The sequence below is a fragment of the Theropithecus gelada genome, chromosome 16, assembly GCF_003255815.1.
Source record: "Theropithecus gelada isolate Dixy chromosome 16, Tgel_1.0, whole genome shotgun sequence".
Classification (NCBI taxonomy): Eukaryota; Metazoa; Chordata; class Mammalia; order Primates; family Cercopithecidae; genus Theropithecus; species Theropithecus gelada.
In genome coordinates, this window is record NC_037684.1 from 13,203,731 (window position 1) to 13,221,738 (window position 18,008).

General features: G+C 37.0%; 1 protein-coding gene across 1 annotated transcript in view; it reads right to left on the reverse strand.

Annotated features, from left to right (window-relative positions):
• The window catches only part of BRIP1 (BRCA1 interacting protein C-terminal helicase 1), a 181,528-nt gene that overhangs the window by 32,658 nt on the left and 130,862 nt on the right, over positions 1-18,008 (reverse strand). Inside the window, exon 17 of the mRNA XM_025362438.1 lies at positions 2,639-2,751. Within this exon, the coding sequence (XP_025218223.1) occupies positions 2,639-2,751 (113 nt within the window). The remainder of the gene's footprint in view (positions 1-2,638; positions 2,752-18,008) is intronic.

Sequence of the window (18,008 nt, forward strand, 5' to 3'; positions counted from 1 at the left end):
CATAAGATTACAATGGAGCTGAAAAATTCCTATCACCTAGTGATGTCACCATTGTAACATTATAGCACAATGCATTACAAGTGCTTGTGGTGATGCTGGTGTAAACAAACCTACTGTGCTGCTAGTCTTATAAAAGTATAGCACATACAATTATGTATAGTATATAATACTTGATAATGATAATAACTATGTTACTGGTTTGTGTATTTACTATATTGTACTTCTTATCATTATTTTAGAGTGTACTCTTTTCACTTATATTTAAAAAAAAGTTAACTATAAAACAGCTTCAGGCAGATCCCTCAGGAAGAATTCCAGAAGAAGGCATTGCTATCATAGGAGATGACAGCTCCATGCATGTTATTTATTGGTTCTGAAGACCTTCCAGTGATTCAAGACATGGAGGTAGAAGACAGGGATATTGATGCTCCTGATCCTGTGTAGGCCTAGGCTACTACCTGAGTGTTCATGTCTTCATTTTTTTTTTTTTTTTTTTTGAGATGGAGTCTCGCTCTGTCGCCCAGGCTGGAGTACAGTAGGGCAATCTCGGCTCAATGCAGCCTCCATCTCCCGGGTTCAAGTAATTCTCCTGCCCCAGCCTCCCAAGTAACTGGGATTATAGGCACCTGCCACCACACCCAACTAATTTTTGTATTTTTAGTACAGACGGGGTTTCACCATGTTGGCCAGACTGGTATCGAACTCCTGACCTCAAGTGATCTGCCCACATTGGCCTCCCAAAGTGCTGGGATTACAGGCATCAACCATTGAGCTCCCCATGTCTTCATTTTTAACAGAAAAGTTTACGAAGTAAAAAAAATAAAAAACAAAAATTTCAAAAATAGAAAAAGCTTATAGAATAAGGATATAAAAATTATTTTTGTAAAGCTGAATAATTTGTGTTTTAAGCTAAGTGTTGTAAAAGAGTCAAAAAGGTAAAAAAAAAAAAGATAAAAAGTTTATAAAGTAAAAAAATTATAGTAAGCTGGGCACAGTGGCGTGTGCCTGGAGTTCCAGCTACTTGGGAGGCCAAGGTGAGAGGACTGCTTGAGCCCAGGTGTTCGAGATCAGCCTGGGCAACACAGTGACGCTTCATCTCTCAAAAAGAAAAGTTAGAGTAAGCTCACAGTAATTTATTATTGAAAAAATAAAAATAAATAAATTTACTATAGACTAAGTGTACAGTGTTTACAAAGCCTACAGTTAGTGTACAGTAATGTCCTAGGTCTTCACATTCACTCACTACTCGGTCGACTCACTCGGAGCAGCTTATAGCCCTGTAAGCTCTATTCCTGGTAAGTGCCATGTACATTTGTACCATTTTTAATATACTGTATTTGTACATAATATTTTTACTGTACCTTTTCTACATTTATATACTCAATAATTACTTACCCTTGTGTTACAACTGTCTACAGTACAGTAACATGCTATACAGGTTTGTGATCTAGGAGCAATAGGCTATACTATATAGCCTAGATGTGTAGTAGACTATACTATCTAGGTTTCTCTAAGTACATTTTATAATGTTCCCACAACAGTACAATTGCCTAACAACTCACTTCTCAGAATATATCCCTGTCATTAAGTGATGCATGACTGTATAAAATGATGATTTAAAAATGAGTTTCACAAAGCACAAATCTTAATGGGCAAGAATATTTAGAAATAGGAGTATCGCACTTTGGGAGGCCGAGGCGGGCGGATCACAAGGTCAGGAGATCGAGACCACAGTGAAACCCCGTCTCTACTAAAAATACAAAAAATTAGCCGGGTGCGGTTGTGGGCGCCTGTAGTCCCAGCTACTTGGGAGGCTGAGGCAGGAGAATGGCGGGAACCCGGGAGGCGGAGCTTGCAGTGAGCTGAGATCGCGCCACTGCACTCCAGCCTGGGCGACAGAGCGAGACTCCGTCTCAAAAAAAAAAAAAAAAAAAAAAGAAATAGGAGTATCATGATTACATGTTTAGTAGGCGTTAATTCTTTAGGACCATGATTATGGCTTGCTTTAACCCTTCTTCAATTATTATTTTTTTTTTTTCAAGACAGGGTCTGGCTCTGTTGCCCAGGCTGGAGTGCAGTGGCATGATTTCAGTTCACTGCAACCCCCACCTCCCAGGCTCAAGCAATCCTCCTACTTCAGCCTCCCAAGTAGCTCACACCTGTAATCCCAGCACTTTGGGAGGTTGAGGTGGGTGGATCACTTGAGGCCAGGAGTTTCAGACCCAGCCAACATGGTGAAACCCCATCTCTACTAAAAACACAAAAATTAGCTGGGCATGGTGGCACATGCCTGTAATCCCAGCTACTCGGGAGGCTGGGGCAGGAGAATTGCTTCAACCCGGGCGGTGGAGGATGCAGTGAGCTGAGATCACGCCACTGCACTCCAGCCTGGGCGACAGAGTGAGACTGTCTAAAACAATAGCAAATTGTGAGTTTTGTTTTGGGAATAACTTATTCTTATTTACTCTTTTCAAATTCTACTTGTGACAACTATTATTGAAAACATACCTGTTCTTACGGTTCCAGTTAAATAAAATTTTACCAAATTAATTATAAAGAGTAAAGTAGCAAAACTAGCTTTATATATATAGCCCTGTCACAGATAATATTATATTATATTAAATTTCACTCCACTTACCTACCAAGGGCCTGGTTTAAGGCCCTGTATGCTTGAATTTCATACCACTGACGGCCAGGTAAAAGACCTCTCAATTTTGAATGGTGGTCATTGTATCGTCGTTTTAGTTCAACCTAATAATTTTAAAATTATATTTTAAAATTTAGTAGATAATTAAAGCTCATTTTAAACATCATACTAACTTCTAACAGTTTGAATATACATATTTTTAGGGTAGAGATTTTATTTTGTTTTTCAGTACTGATTTTTTTCATTTCATTAAAACAGTTTTATTTAGCTTTACATTCCTTAAATTACGTAATGCATATAAATAATCAGCTGTGTGATCTCAAAGTTTTATTGCACTTACATTCATTAAATCCATACATTTTCAGTGTACAAGTAGATGAGTTTTGACATATATAGCAATGTAACCACCATCATATTATAGAACATTTTCATTACCCTCAAAAGTTCCTTCTTATCCCTTTATAGTAAATTTCTTTCCTCCATTGCTGGCCCTGGCAACCACTGATCTGCTTTCTGTTTTGCCCTTTATAGAATTTCATATAAATATTATCATATATTATTTAATGACTTGTGACTTTTTTCATTTAGTATACTTTTAGAATTCATTCATGTTGAAAGGTTTATGAGTAGTTCATTCTTTCATGTTTATCCAGTCTGGTAATCTCTGCTTTTTAATTGCAATGTTTAGACCATTTACATTTAATGTAATTATTGTTATGATTGGGTTTAAGACTACCACCTTGCTTTTTTTTTCCCCCATCTGTCCCATTTTCTTTTTATCTTTTGGATCAATCAAGTTTTTTTTCCCCCTATTAATGCTTCCATATTATTCTCACTACTGGATTCTTAGCTATGTCTTTGTGTGTATGTGATTCCTCTAGGGTTTATGATATACATCCTTATTAGTCCACCTTAAAATAATATTATACCACTTAACATATGATGTAAAAATACCACAATATACTTCCATTTCCTTTTATTGTCCTTTATGTGATTGCTGCCATGTATTTAAGTTTTATACATGCTATAAACTCATAAAACATTTTATTATGCTTTAAACAGTACATTCTTTTAATTTTAAATAAGTTTACAATTTTGAAATAAGTTTAGATTTACAGAAAAGTTCCAAAGATAGTACAGAGATTCCTTATACCCTTTACCCAATTTCCCCTAATGTTAACATCTTATATTACTATAGCTTATGTCAAATTAAGATATTAACATTAATACATTAGTATTAAATAATCTACATATTTTATTCAGATTTCCATTTTGTCCCAAAAGATTATCTTTTAAGAGATACTGTATTTACCCACAGATTTACCATTTCTGGCACTCTTCATTTTCTTATGTAGATTTAAATTTCCATCTGGTATCATTTTCCTTCTACCTGAAGAACTTTCTTTAATATTAGTAGTGCAGGTTTGCTGGCAATGAGTTCTTTCAGCTTTTGTTTTTTTTCTGAAAAGCCTTCACTATCTTCATTTTTGAGAGATTGTCCCTCTTGATCAAGAATTCTAAATTGACAGGTTTTTTTCTTTTGTTAAAAATGGCTTCTCATTATTTTCTGATTTGCATAGTTCTGAAGAAAAAATATGCTATTGTCCTATCTCTGTAATGTTCCCCTTTTAGCAACTTTGGATTGGATTATAATGTGCTGTTGTGTGTATTTTGCTTGAGTTTTATTAAGCTTCTTGGACCTGTAGGCTTACAGTTTCTATCAAACTTGAAAATTTTTCAGCCATTATTTCTCTAAATATATATATTCTTCTGCCTCCAAACACTTCTTCTTCTTGGACTCCAATTACAACTTTATTAGACTACTTTATGTTACTCCACATGTCACTGACACTCTTTTTTTTCACTCTACACTTCATTTTGGATAATTTTTATTTCTAAGATTTTAAGTTCACCAACTTTTCCTTCTGCAGTGTCTAATCCATCCAGTGTATTTTTTGTTTCATATCCAGATATTTCACATAGGTATTTAAAAAATAGCTTCTGTTTCTCTTTTCAGTATGCTTATGTTTTGTTCTATCTTCTTTGAACTTACAGAACATAAAACATATGTTATTTTAAAAATCCTTGTCTGCCAGCCAGTTCTAACATCTCTGTCATTTCTGGTTTTGTTTCTATTGATTGATTTTCCTCTGTATTACAGGTTAAATTCTCTTCTTTGCATGCCTGCTAATTTTTGATTGGATACTAGACATAGTGAGCATTAAGTCAGTGGTTACTGGATTTTGTTGTGAATGCAGTTAGGGTACTTGGAACCAGTTCATTATTTTGAGGCTTACCCTTGTTAGGGAAAGTCAAGAGCAGCCTTTAATCTAGGGCTGTTTTATCCCCCATACAAAGGTGAAACTCTACTGATTATTGTATCAAGTACCCCATGTGTTATGAAGTCTTTTCCCTTCTGGCTGCTGGGAACTCAAACTATTCCCAGACATTTGTGAACTCTAGGAATTCTTCTGCCTACTTATTGGTCATATGTAGCTTCCTCTCATGTATATGCCTATCAGTACTGAACCAAAAACTCAAGGGGACGCCTATGCATATACCTGGAGCTTCTTCTCTATGCTGCTCCATCCTCTCTAGTACTCTGCCTTGCAAATTCTAGCTGCCACGGACTTTCCCTAAACTTTATCACTTTAGCTCAGTGTGACCACTGAGCTCTGTTGGAGTTTATTCTCCCTGCACTGTGGCCTAGTAATTGTCTTCAGGCAATAATCTGGTGCAACTGTAGTATTCCAGGACAAGTATATCAAATGGTACAGTTGTCCTTTGGTATCCATGGGTGATTGCTTTCAGAACTTCCCTCAGATACCAAAATCCATGGATGCTCAAGTCCTTGATATAAAATGGCTTAGTATTTGCATAACCTATGTATATCCTCCTTTATACTTTAAATAACCTCTGGATTACTTTAATAGCTAATATGATGCAAAGCTATGCAAACAGTTGTTACATTGTAGTGTTTAGGGAATAACGACAAGAAAAAATCTGCACATGTTGAGTACAGAAGCAATTTTTTTCAAATATTTTCGATTAACACTTGGGTGAATCCACAGATGCAGAACCCATAAATACAGAGGGCCAACTGTGTATTTTTGTAGTAGAAGCCTAAATAAAGATACGTGGAGTTACTTTCTTGAAGAAAATCATTATATTGAAGAGACATCGGGCACCCCTATGTTTATTGCAGCACTATTCTCAATAACCAAGATATGGAGTCAACCAAGGTATCCAACAACAGATGACTGGATAAAGAAAATGTGGTACATATACACAATGGGATACTAAACAGCCATAAAAAACAATGAAATCCTGTTATTCACAGCAACATGGATGGAACTGAGGACACTACCTTAAGTGAAATAAATAAAAAACATAGTTAAACACCACATGTTCTTGCTCATATGTGGAAGCTTAAAAAAGTTAATCTCATAAAAATAAAAAGTAGAACAGAGGATACTAGCAGATGGGAAGGGGAGGAGGAAGGGAGGAATAGGGAGATAATTGTTTTTTGTCTTGTTTTTTTGAGAGACAGGACCTCAGTCTGTCATCCAGACTGGAGGGCAGTGGTGCGATCATGGCTTACTTCAGCCTTGACCTCCTGGGCTCAAGTGATTCTTCCACCTCAGGCTCCCAAGCAGCTTGGACTGCAGGTGTGTGCTGCCATGCCTGGTCAATTTTTTTCTTTTTTAATTTTTAGTACAGATGGGGTCTTGCTATGTTGCCTACGATGGTCTCCAACTCATGAGCTCAAGAAAACCTCCCACCGTGGCCTCCCAAAGTGCTAGGAATACAGGCATGAGCCACTGCGCCTGGCTGAGATTTGTTAAAGGATATAAAATTACAGGTAGATAGAAGTAATAAGTTCTAATCTTTTATATCACAGTAGGATGACTATAGTTAACAATATTACATCATTTCAAATAACCCTACACAAAGAAATGATAAATGTTTGAGATGACAGATATGCTAATTACTCTGATCTAATCAATAAACATCATATGTATCAAAACATCACTATGTACCCTATGAATATATACAATAATTATCTGTCAACTAAAAAATAAAGAGTAAACTTCTTGGAAAAATTTTAGACTTTCGAGATATATTAACAAAACTTATACAGTAGTTCCCTCTTATCTGCAGCGGTTTAAGTTAACTGCAGTCAACTGTGGTCCAAAAATATTAAATAAAAAATTCCAGAAATAATTTATGTTTTAAATTGCCACTGTTCTGAGTAGCATGATGACAACTCATGCTATCCTGCTCCATCCTACCCAGATGTGAATCATCCCTTTGTCCAATGTATCCATGCTGTACATACTACCCACCAGCAGTTAGTAGTCACTAGTCACTTAGTAGCTGTCTAGGTCTAATCGAGTGTCATGGTGTTGCAGTGTTTAGGTTCAAGTGACCTCTATTTTACTTAATAATACTTTACTAAGTTGTAAACCTACTCAAGAAAAAACAAAGTAGTTTCAGTGTAGTCTATAACACTATTAACTTTTTTTTTTTTTTTTTTGAGACGGAGTCTTGCTCCATCGCCCAGGCTGGAGTGCAGTGGCACGATCTCGGCTCACTGCAACCTCCGCCTCCCAGGTTCAAGCAATTCTCCTGTCTCAGCCTCCTGAGCAGCTGGGACTACAGGCATCTGCCACCATGCCCAGCTAATTTTTGTATTTTTAGTAGAGTCAGGATTTCACATTGTTGGTCAGGCTGGTCTCGAACTCCTGACCTCAGGTAATCTACCCGCATTGGCCTCCCAAAATGCTGGGATTACAGACATGAGCCACTGCGCCCAGCCACTATTAACCTTTTTAAATAAAAGAATATGCTTTAGGAAAGAAAACAGAACAGTACACTTCTGAAAAGCAGCTTTCAAACTGGGGGAGGTAAAAATTTTTATCTTACTATAAGAGTAAAATCTAAGCTTTTTTCTTTTCTTTTCTTTTTTTTTTTTTTTAAAGACAGAGTCTCGCTCTGTCACCAGGCTGGAGTACAGTGGCGTGATCTTGGCTTACTGCAACCTCTGCCTCCCGGGTTCAAGAGATTCTCCTGCCTCAGCCTCCTGAGTAGCTGAGAGTACAGGCGTGCACCACCACGCCCAGCTAATTTTTTGTATGTTTAGTAGAGACAAGTTTTCACCATGTTGACCAGGATGGTCTCGATCTCTTGACCTTGTGATCCACCTGCCTCGGCCTCCCAAAGTTGCTGGGGATTACGGGCGTAAGCCACTGTGCCCAGCCAAAATCTGAAAACTCAAAACCCCACCCTTTTTATGTTACACTCCCTCAAAATAATCTGTCAAATTTCTAAAATGAAACTTTACAACTAGAATATAAAGGACATAGACTTTGCTTTTTTTTTTTTTTCTGACAGAGTATCGCTCTGTCACCTAGGCTGGAGTGCAGTGGTGAGATCTCAGCTCACTGCAACCTCTATTTCCTGGGTTGAAGCGATTCTCCTGCCTCAGCCTCCCAAGTAGCTGAGATTACAGGCACACACCACCATGCCTGGCTAATTTTTGTATATATATATATTTTTGTTTTGTTTTGTTTTAGTAGAGACAGGGTTTCACCATGTTGGCTAGGTTGGTCTCGAACTCCTGACCTCAGGTGATCCACCCACCTCAGCCTCCCAAAGTGCTGGGATTGCAGGTGTGAGCCACCACACCCAGCCAATTTTGCTTTTTTTCCTTTTTTTTCTGAGACGGAATCTCACTCTACTGCCCAGGCTGGAGTATAATGGCACGATCTCAGCTCACTGCAACTTCTGCCTCTTGGGTTCAAGTGATTCTCCTGCCTCAGCCTCCCGAGTAGCTGGGACTACAGGTGTGTGCCACCATGCCCGGCTAAGTTTTTATATTTTTAGTAGAGAGGGGGTTTCACTGTGTTAGCCAGGATGATCTCGATCTCCAGACCTGGTGATCCCCCCACCTTGGCTTCCCAAAGTACTGAGATTACAGGCGTGAGCCACCGCACCCAGCCCAACTTTGCTTTTTAGGACAACATAAGTAGTAAATGATAATATAATACCATAGTAAATATTAGATGATATATAAATACCCTTCCTGGAAATTCAGCAATAAAGCACATGATAATTTAGAGGAAAAAATACTTTAAAAATTCTGTCCCGCTGGGAAAAATATATGTATTTCCTACCTATCTCTCAAAAATGTAACTAAAGCATCTTCTCTTCTTTAACAATATTTTCCTCAAAGAAAGTTGACAGCTACTTTGTCAGACATAATAGCTTATGTGTTTTCAAAATTTCCTACACCATGGACAGACTGATACATTATAATGGTCACTATTCCTAAGACAACAGTTGCTCTAGGAAGTATTAGTTATAAATGGAATATTTAGAGCTAATGCAGCAACTATTAGATTAAATAAAATTATATCTCCTTGGTCTTTTATTTTTCATTAACATAATTCAAATTTTCTCTATGACTACATTATTTTAATTTATTGCAAATTTTCACACACCTTTTACACTCCAAATGGCCTGTAAAATACTGCCAATATTTTACCCAGGGGAATTTATTTTAGATAAGAAGTTTAAAAACCTACAAAAAAACCAAAAAACTCCCAAACAAAAAACAAAACCCTGAAATGAACTGTATGTAAAGGTTAACTTGGAAATATTTATTACATAAACAGATTTTTAAAATTAATCAATAATAAAAATTACTTTGTGAGATCACAGTTAATTGGAAAAAGCAAAACTAAGGGTTAAGAAAAGGTAGAAAGTGAGTACACCTTATTTTAATGACATCAGAATCTATTTCACTGTACACTTAGGGATTATCAAGCATGAAAATCAATGCCCAATTTAAAATGACATACAGCATATGTGAAAAAGCCAGTTTCTCCTGCCAGCAAATAGCCTAAATGTTAAGTAAACCAAAGGCTGGAAGGGATTAGTTGAAATGTCAAAAGACAACCTTTTACTTTTACCTGCTCATCCTTATAAACACATTCTTATCCCCCAGGCATGCTTTCCAAACAAATAGTTTCAATGTGCACCAGCAAAAGGCCCAAGGCAAGCTCTGCCATCTTGTAACTGTCAAAGAGATTAGTCTTTGATCTATTTGGGAGGTCATGCCCACATTCACATTAGCCTTATAATCTAACAACATTATACCTGTTGACCAATGCTTCCTTAATGCCTAATGAGACAGACATTTTACATGATGGAAGTTAACTGTGAATGTTTTTTCTAAGTTTTGACAGAAAGTAAACACCATAAACTGAGCTCAAGTGTGGTTTGGGAAGATGATCTTTTAGATCAGTTAACATTACTTTTCAAATACATTTTACAAGCCTTCCCCAAAATAGAAAGCTACACTTAATTGTACTTTCTGGAAACAGTTTAAACCACTTGCTCCCTATCCCCAATAAATTAGTGTATGTGTAATTTTGGAGGGGTGTGAAGAGCAGGAAAAAGACAAACTATTTTATTAAAGGTTGCAAACTGAAGGCCCATAGTTGTGTTTTGTGTGGGCCTTACTGTGGCTTAAAATAATTAAAATTTATTTGCTATCATCTAAAAATCTGGCTATCTCACCACTGCCCTCAACTAACCCACTCATTTAAGTAACCTGTTTAACTCATGTAGCTGCTTGAGTTTGCAACCCATTGGTTCAGATGCTGCATAGATTCACAAAAATTTATCATTTCATAATTGAAGGTCAAGTTTGTACCAAATGTAAAGCACCCCTACTATGATAGTTTTTAGACAAATAAATATATATCTGCATCAAAATCTAACCTGACATAAGTAGAGGTAAGATCCTCAGCAGCAAAGGCATTGATAATTAAGACTGAGGCAGTTTAGAACCGAGTAAAAATACCCAATAGACAGATGGCATTCAAGCAGAAGTTATATGATTTTGGATTCTGAGTTTTACCATTATATAATAATGTACTTGAGATCGAACAGCAAGTTTCTTAAGTTCTCCATGCCTTGGTTTTATTGGAAACAGCATAAGTAGCAGAGCACGTATAGCAGCAATAGACAATATGAAATAATCAAAAGGATTATACTGCATATGTCAACAAGAAATTAAGGTCACAATTATTAACATTAGCCTTTTTCAACTTTCAGTGAAACGCAACAATGTTGGTCTTAAATAGCTTTGTACAAGAGTAGCCTTTTTTAAGTTTATCAGTAGCTTCTGAAAAAATAAATGGTGTGATAAATATGAGCTGGAACTATAAATGCATCTCTTCACTTTACTGCTGCTTCACATGAAAGATGGTGGATTTTATCCCAACTCATACCAATACATATTATATTTCAGTAATAAATGCCTTCCTGAAAGCAATCAATAGAAGAATATAATTTTTTTTCTTGTATGTAAGCTTGAAGACAAAAGTTCAAGCCTCCAAATGAGACTAAGGACAAATAATCAGCTAAACTACATAATTAAAAATATTAAGAAAACTTTGCTTCAGAAAAATAAACACATTTGTCTAGCAAACACTCGAGTAGAACAGTTTTATCTTTAGCCAAGGTGCAGGGCCTAAAGCCTAAACATTTACAGCAAACCAAATCTGGAAGACAGAGACTGTGCATTAGAGACATTTGCTGCTCTGTATCATCATAGTGTAAACACTTCTATCAGGGTATCGCAATATAAATTCCAATGGTTAGAATATAAACTCAGCATAAGATCTTGTATGTGATATAATTTAGCTAGATTAAAAAGAATATAGCTGGTTTTATTTCATCTGGCATATTTTCAAGATTTTTGACACAGTTAACCAAATAGTGTGTGTGTATATATACACTTTTTTTAAATGGGGAAAATGAGTTAGTTTCTGCCAAGAGTTAAGAAGCCAGGCTCCCTTTTAAGTAAGAATAATAATGATAAAAGCACATTAGAAATCGTTTTTAGTTGTTACTTACTTTCCCTGTTATGTTACAACTTGACCACAATAATCTATCAAGACATAGTAACAGCAATATATTTCACATATGCTTTAAGACTGTTTTGGATAAGGTGCTTTTTTTGTAGAGAAATCTATATTAAACTTAGTATCACTAATTGTCAATGTTGACAAAAATAACCTGGATATTTCAAATTTAAGAAACAGAATAAATATATCCCTCTGAAATCAGGTATCTCCTCTTCTCAACATATTCATCCTCAACTGGTTATAAAAATATAACCAGTTTTTCCTATTAAAAAGTTAATACTCTATGACATGCAAGAAATCTTAGTATGCTTCTTCTGTGAAGGGCTAAGTTAAATTTTTTATTTTTATTTTTTAGAGACAAGGTCTTGCTCTGTCATCCAGAATGGAGTGCAGTGGCATGGTCAAAGCTCACTGCAACCTCCAGCTCCTGGGTTCAAGCAATCCTTCTGCTTCAGCCTCCTCAGTAGCTTAGGACTTACAGACACATGCCACCACACCTGGCTAATTAAAAAAAAATTATTTTAGAGACACAGTCTCACCACATTGCCCAGGCTGGTCTTGAACTCCTGGCCTCAAGCAATCCTCCTGTCTTGCCCTCCCAAAACTCTGGGATTAAGGTGTGATCCACCATGCCTAGCCTAAAAAATTCTTTTTAAGAGTAATGACCTTTGTGTCAATTTAGTTAGGTTATCCATGTTAAAATATTACTCAAACCTGCAAATGTTTAAATTATCATCTCTAGAACATGCCACCATTCATGTTATAGTTTATTTTGAGGAAGAAGGTATAATGGAAAAAAAGAAAAAGCACATGGCTTGGAGTCAAGGCTTTGACACTTAGGTTGTTTGACCTTGGGCAAGTCACAGTACCCCTTTATAATTTCCTTTCTCAATTTCTTCTTCTGTAAGAAGAGGCCTGGAATTAGATGTCTCTTAGCTTTATTGAAATTGGAGACTGTGTGCCAACCTTACCTTATAGAATTAGTTGAAGAAATAAATGACAATATGCATGAAACAGTAAAGCATCAGATACTAGAGGTAAGTGGACAGGAAAGTCATTACTTACCCCATATTTCTGAAACCCAGTGTAGGTTTTGGTGGACTTTAAATGCTATCATAATATATTGTTGCATGGTATGTGAAAGAAGCCATAAGGCTGTGGAGGCCATATAGTCATTACCTTAGTCTGTTCACCCCAAATCATTTTACCACCTGGACCAATTCCTTCTGAAAGAGCTTTGACTACATTATTCAATGTTTGGCACATAACTTTAGGTGACTTAAAAAGTAAGTTTCTTGGGTTCTTGGAGTGGCTACTTTTTCATCAGGTATCAATGAAAATATATACATTGGCAGAATACATACAGAACAGTGTTCAAACAGTTTTGAAACAAATCTTTTAAAAAATAACTTCTACAATTGATCTTACATTTTCTAAGAAATTGTAGCTAACATTAGCACTCTTTAATATCCTCCATAATACTTTTTGGTCACTTTTCAACCTATGAGGTGTTTTTGAAAGCATAACTATATAAAATATGTTAGTGGTATAATCTATAAGAATGAGTGCATGATTGGTACCATATTAGTCTAAATATTATTTTATTCAAATATCTTACAATCTAGAGTTTTTCTTGTTAAAGTCACATATGAGAGCCCAATAACTATGAATAAACTCTTGCTAGCAATAACAAGTAACAAAATAAAATATTATCTTATGTAAGAAAGCAGTAAATAGAACCAGAGGTTCTTAAAGGAATGAGCCAATATTAAGAGTATTTAATAAGGGGAATGAGTAGTGGTGCATTCAGCAGGTGACAGAGACCTACATCTACCTTATATAACATTGGAAAAAGGCAAGATCGCTCATGGAAGAGGCTTTTGGATGCCAGAAGATGTAATATGAAGCATAATGGCTCTCAGGGAATTATATAAAGGTTCCTGGCAATGGTAGCGTAAAAAGTAAAAGCTAATCCCAGTGAGAGGAGGCTCAGACTCAGCTTTCATTATGATTAAACCCTAACATCTAAAAACAAACCTAAGCAAGAGTAAGCATGTACATAAGAAAAAAGATTAAATGAGTACTGGAAAATACTGAAAATATACTTAAAACTTTAAAACTTTATTACCACCACAGTCCAAAAGATGAAGTATAACACTTTTGCTATCTAGATTTTTATTATTACATCCAAATTATATTTCAGGGCCAAGTGTGGTGGCTCACGTTTATAATCCTTGCACTTTCGGAGGATGAGGCAGGAGGATCACTTGAGGCCAGGAGTTCAGGACCAGCTGGGGCAACATAGCAAGACCCTGTCTCTCACATGAAAAAATGCTCATCATCACTGGCCATCAGAGAAATGCAAATCAAAACCACAATGAGATACTATCTCACACCAGTTAGAATGGCAATCATTAAAAAGTCAGGAAACAACAGGTGCTGGAGAGGATGTGGAGAAATAGGAACACTTTTACACTGTTGGTGGGACTGTAAACTAGTTCAACCATTGTGGAAGACATTGTGGCGATTCCTCAACAATCTAGAACTAGAAATACCATTTGACCCAGTCATCCCATTACTGGGTATATACCCAAAGGATTATAAATCATGCTGCTATGAAGACACATGCACACGTATGTTTATTGCGGCACTATTCACAATAGCAAAGACTTGGAACCAACCCAAATGTCCATCAGTGACAGACTGGATTAAGAAAATGTGGCACATATACACCATGGAATACTATGCAGCCATAAAAAAGGATGAGTTCGTGTCCTTTGTAGGGACATGGATGCAGCTGGAAACCATCATTCTCAGCAAACTATCGCAAGAACAGAAAACCAAATACTGCATGTTCTCACTCATAGGTGGGAATTGAACAATGAGAACACTTGGACACAGGAAGGGCAATATCACACACCGGGACCTGTTGTGGGCTGGGGGGAGGGATAGCATTAGGAGATATACCTAATGTAAATGACGAGTTAATGGGTGCAGCAGACCAACATGGCACATGTATGCATATGTAACAAACCTGCACGTTGTGCACATGTACCCTAGAACATAAAATATTAAAAAAAAAAAAAATGACCCTGTCTCTACAAAACAAAAATTAGCTGGGCACGGTGGTGGGAATCTGTGGCCCCAACTACTTAGGAGGCTAAGGCAGGGGGATCATTTGAGCCCAGGAGTTTGAGGCTGCAGTGAGCCATGATCATGCCACTGCATTTCATCATGGGTAACAGAGACTTTGTCTCTACATATATATATATAATCTTTCAAACATAAGCAAAGGTTTGATTTTTTTTTTTTTTTTGAGACAGAGTCTTGCTGTGTTGCCCAGGCTGGAGTACAGTGGCATGATCTTGGCCAGTGCAACCTCTGCCCCCTCAGTTCAAGCAATTCTTGTGCCTCAGCCTCCCTAGTAGCTGGGATTACAGGTGTGTGCTATGACACCTGGCTAATTTTTGTATTTTTAGTAGACACAGGGTTTCGCCATGTTGGTCAGGCTGGTCTCGAACTCCTGACCTCAAGTGATCCGCCCGCCTCAGCTGCTGAAAGTGCTGGGATTATAGGCGTGAGCCACCACGCCTGGTCACAAAGGTTTGATTTTTAAAATATATGATCACTTTCTACCTTTGAAATATTATTGCCAAGAATATTTGATTCAGAGCTTTTCAAATGTGAATGTGAGTTTTGGAATAAGACATATGGAATCATAGCACTTTGATAACTCATGTTTTATCTTAGAAAGTAATACAGACTTCTGATTTCAGTAAGTTGAAAAAAAAAAAAAACAAAAACCCAGACATTTCTTTTTCCCTTGCCTGTCAGAGAAACTGCCTTCAAATTAAAAGATAAATAGGAAAGAGAAACACAGTCTCCAACTTCAATAAAGCTAAGAGCCATCTGATTCCAAGCCCCAGTATATGAACATAAAAGGTAGATGGACAAATGTTAAATGACTAAGCAGAAAAGAGAAAGTTCAAATCAACGTACCCACAGAGCTACTGCTAGAACATATGCCAGTCTGACCTGCAGCAGTTCAGAAAGTCTCAGGAAATGGAGGTATAAGGAAACTGTTGGGAGGATGTGTACCACAAAGATGAATGAAACAGTAAGCAAGAAACAAGAGGAGGATCTGAGACCCAGGAAACTGGCAATCCATCACAGTAGATCGACGAATCAAATTCCTAGGATGATAGCAGTTATTGGGTGATAGCAGGATATTGGCAGTTATCTGGGCTTGATGAGCAACTTAGTCCTGACTGAAGTAGAAGATCAGGAGGCTCCAGAAGTGATGTCTCCAGGGGAAAAAAGGAACTGGCCTGTTATCTGAGAGGTCTGATAGAAAAACTGTATTGAGAGGCATCGCATACAACTATTGGAAGGTGACAAATTTATTTAGATAAAGATCTTTTAAAAAGAGAAAAAAAGGGAGTGGAAGAGAGGAGAGTTCTATCAACCCTAAAGTTCAAAACAGAAAGGAGGCCAGGCGCCTGTAACCCCAACACTTTGGGAGGCCGAGGTGGGCGGATCATCTGAGGTCAGGAGTTTGAGACCAGCCTGATCAACATGGAGAAACCCCATCTCTACTAAAAATACAAATTAGTTGGGCGTAGTGGTGCATGCCTGTAATCCCAGCTACTTGGGAGACTGAGACAGGAGACTCACTTAAACCCTGGAGGTGGAGGTTGTGGTGAGCCAAGATCGTGCCATTGCACTCCAGCCTGGGCAACAAGATTGTTGCTTGCGGTCCGTCTAAAAAACAAAAACAGGAAGGAAGGAAGGAAGGAAAGGAAGGAAAGGAAGGAAAGGAAGGGAGGAAGTAAGGAAAAGAGAGAGAGAGAGAGAGAGAAAGGAAGGAAGGAAGGAAGGAAGGAAGGAGGGACGGAGGGAAGGAGGGAAGGAAATCATTTGATTACAGTGAACAGTATGTTCATAGTCATGATAATGTACATCATAACTATAAATTTAATTAAAAATTGTAATATAACTATATTGGGAGGCTATAAGAAGGAAAAAGCAGAGTAAGTGAGGTAAAATCCTGTCTCAAATAGGAATTTAATAGTTCATGTCTAAAACTGATTAAATAAAGATAAAATATGGAGGTAAATACCAGATAAAATAGCTGAAGAAGTGAAAGTCACTGTCTGTCAGAAGCAGGGGCTAGGAGTGGGGTGCAGGCCAAAAGACTGTTATAAGAAAAAGCTATCTACTGTATTTAGTGTACATTAGGTTCTTGGTAAGTGCTTTACTGGATGTTTTTCAACTTGATAAATCATAATTTAAAAACAAATGCAGATTATTAATTTTAATTCATTGCATACATTTGTATGCCTCACTATGTACAACAGTGGTGCTCAACCAAAAGCAATTTTGCCTACCAGAAGATAATGGCAATGTCTAGAGATATTTTGGGTTGTCACAGCTGGTGGCAGGGTGACAGTGGGGGGTGTCTAGATCCCACTACTAGCATCTAGTGGGTAAATGCTAGAGATGCTGTTAAACATCCTGGAATGCACAAGATACCCCTGAGAACAAAGAATTACCCAGTCCAAAATGTCAGTAGTGCCAAGTTTGAGAAACACAGCTTGAAAATAATTTCAGGCCACAAATCTGGTATACTTGATGCAGTAGGAAAATACACTAGAGTTATTTGTATAGCTTACTATAGTCACTGACGCATTGACTACAGTTAGAAAGTATAAACTGAACACATTCCCAAGCTTTCAAGCCTTTAATCCTAGGGAAAAACAGGAAAGAGTGATGTTGTAAACATGGAACAGCAGTATCTACTACAGCTTATGTTATCTGAGACCTTAAAGCTTTACAGTTAGGAAAAAAGTGTCACCTGAAGCCCATCTACATGTCTACACTCTGTAGCCATTGGGAGAATTTGACTGAATAAACAGATTAAAATTCACAACTAAAATTCTCCTCTAAAGAAAAAAATTAGTTATTTCAGAGAAGCTAAAAAACAATCCCACCACTGCCCTTAAGGTAGAGCTGCTGATTATGCTCTGTGCCAACATAAGTAGGTAAGTGTCAATCAACCTTACAAGTCCTCAGGATGATAATTTCACTTTTAAATCCTCCAACCTAGTTTGAGGCAAAATTAATATGTAAAGGTCAAAGTTCCTAGTCTCACCAAAAATAAGATGAACACAAGAAAATAACTTCAGAATTGTTCAAAAATCAAAACCAAAAGTTTTTATTTATTATCCAGAGAAATTTCCAGCAACATTTTCAGGCATGGCTCTTTTTTTTGCTAAGGAAATACAACAACATGAGTATTAGGAGAAAAAGGTTATCAACTGAACTTGCTTAAAATTTTGTGATTTTAAATATTTCTATCCTCGATCCCAAAATATCTTTTAAAAATATGGAGAATTTAAAAAATTAACCTCAGCAATTCATCC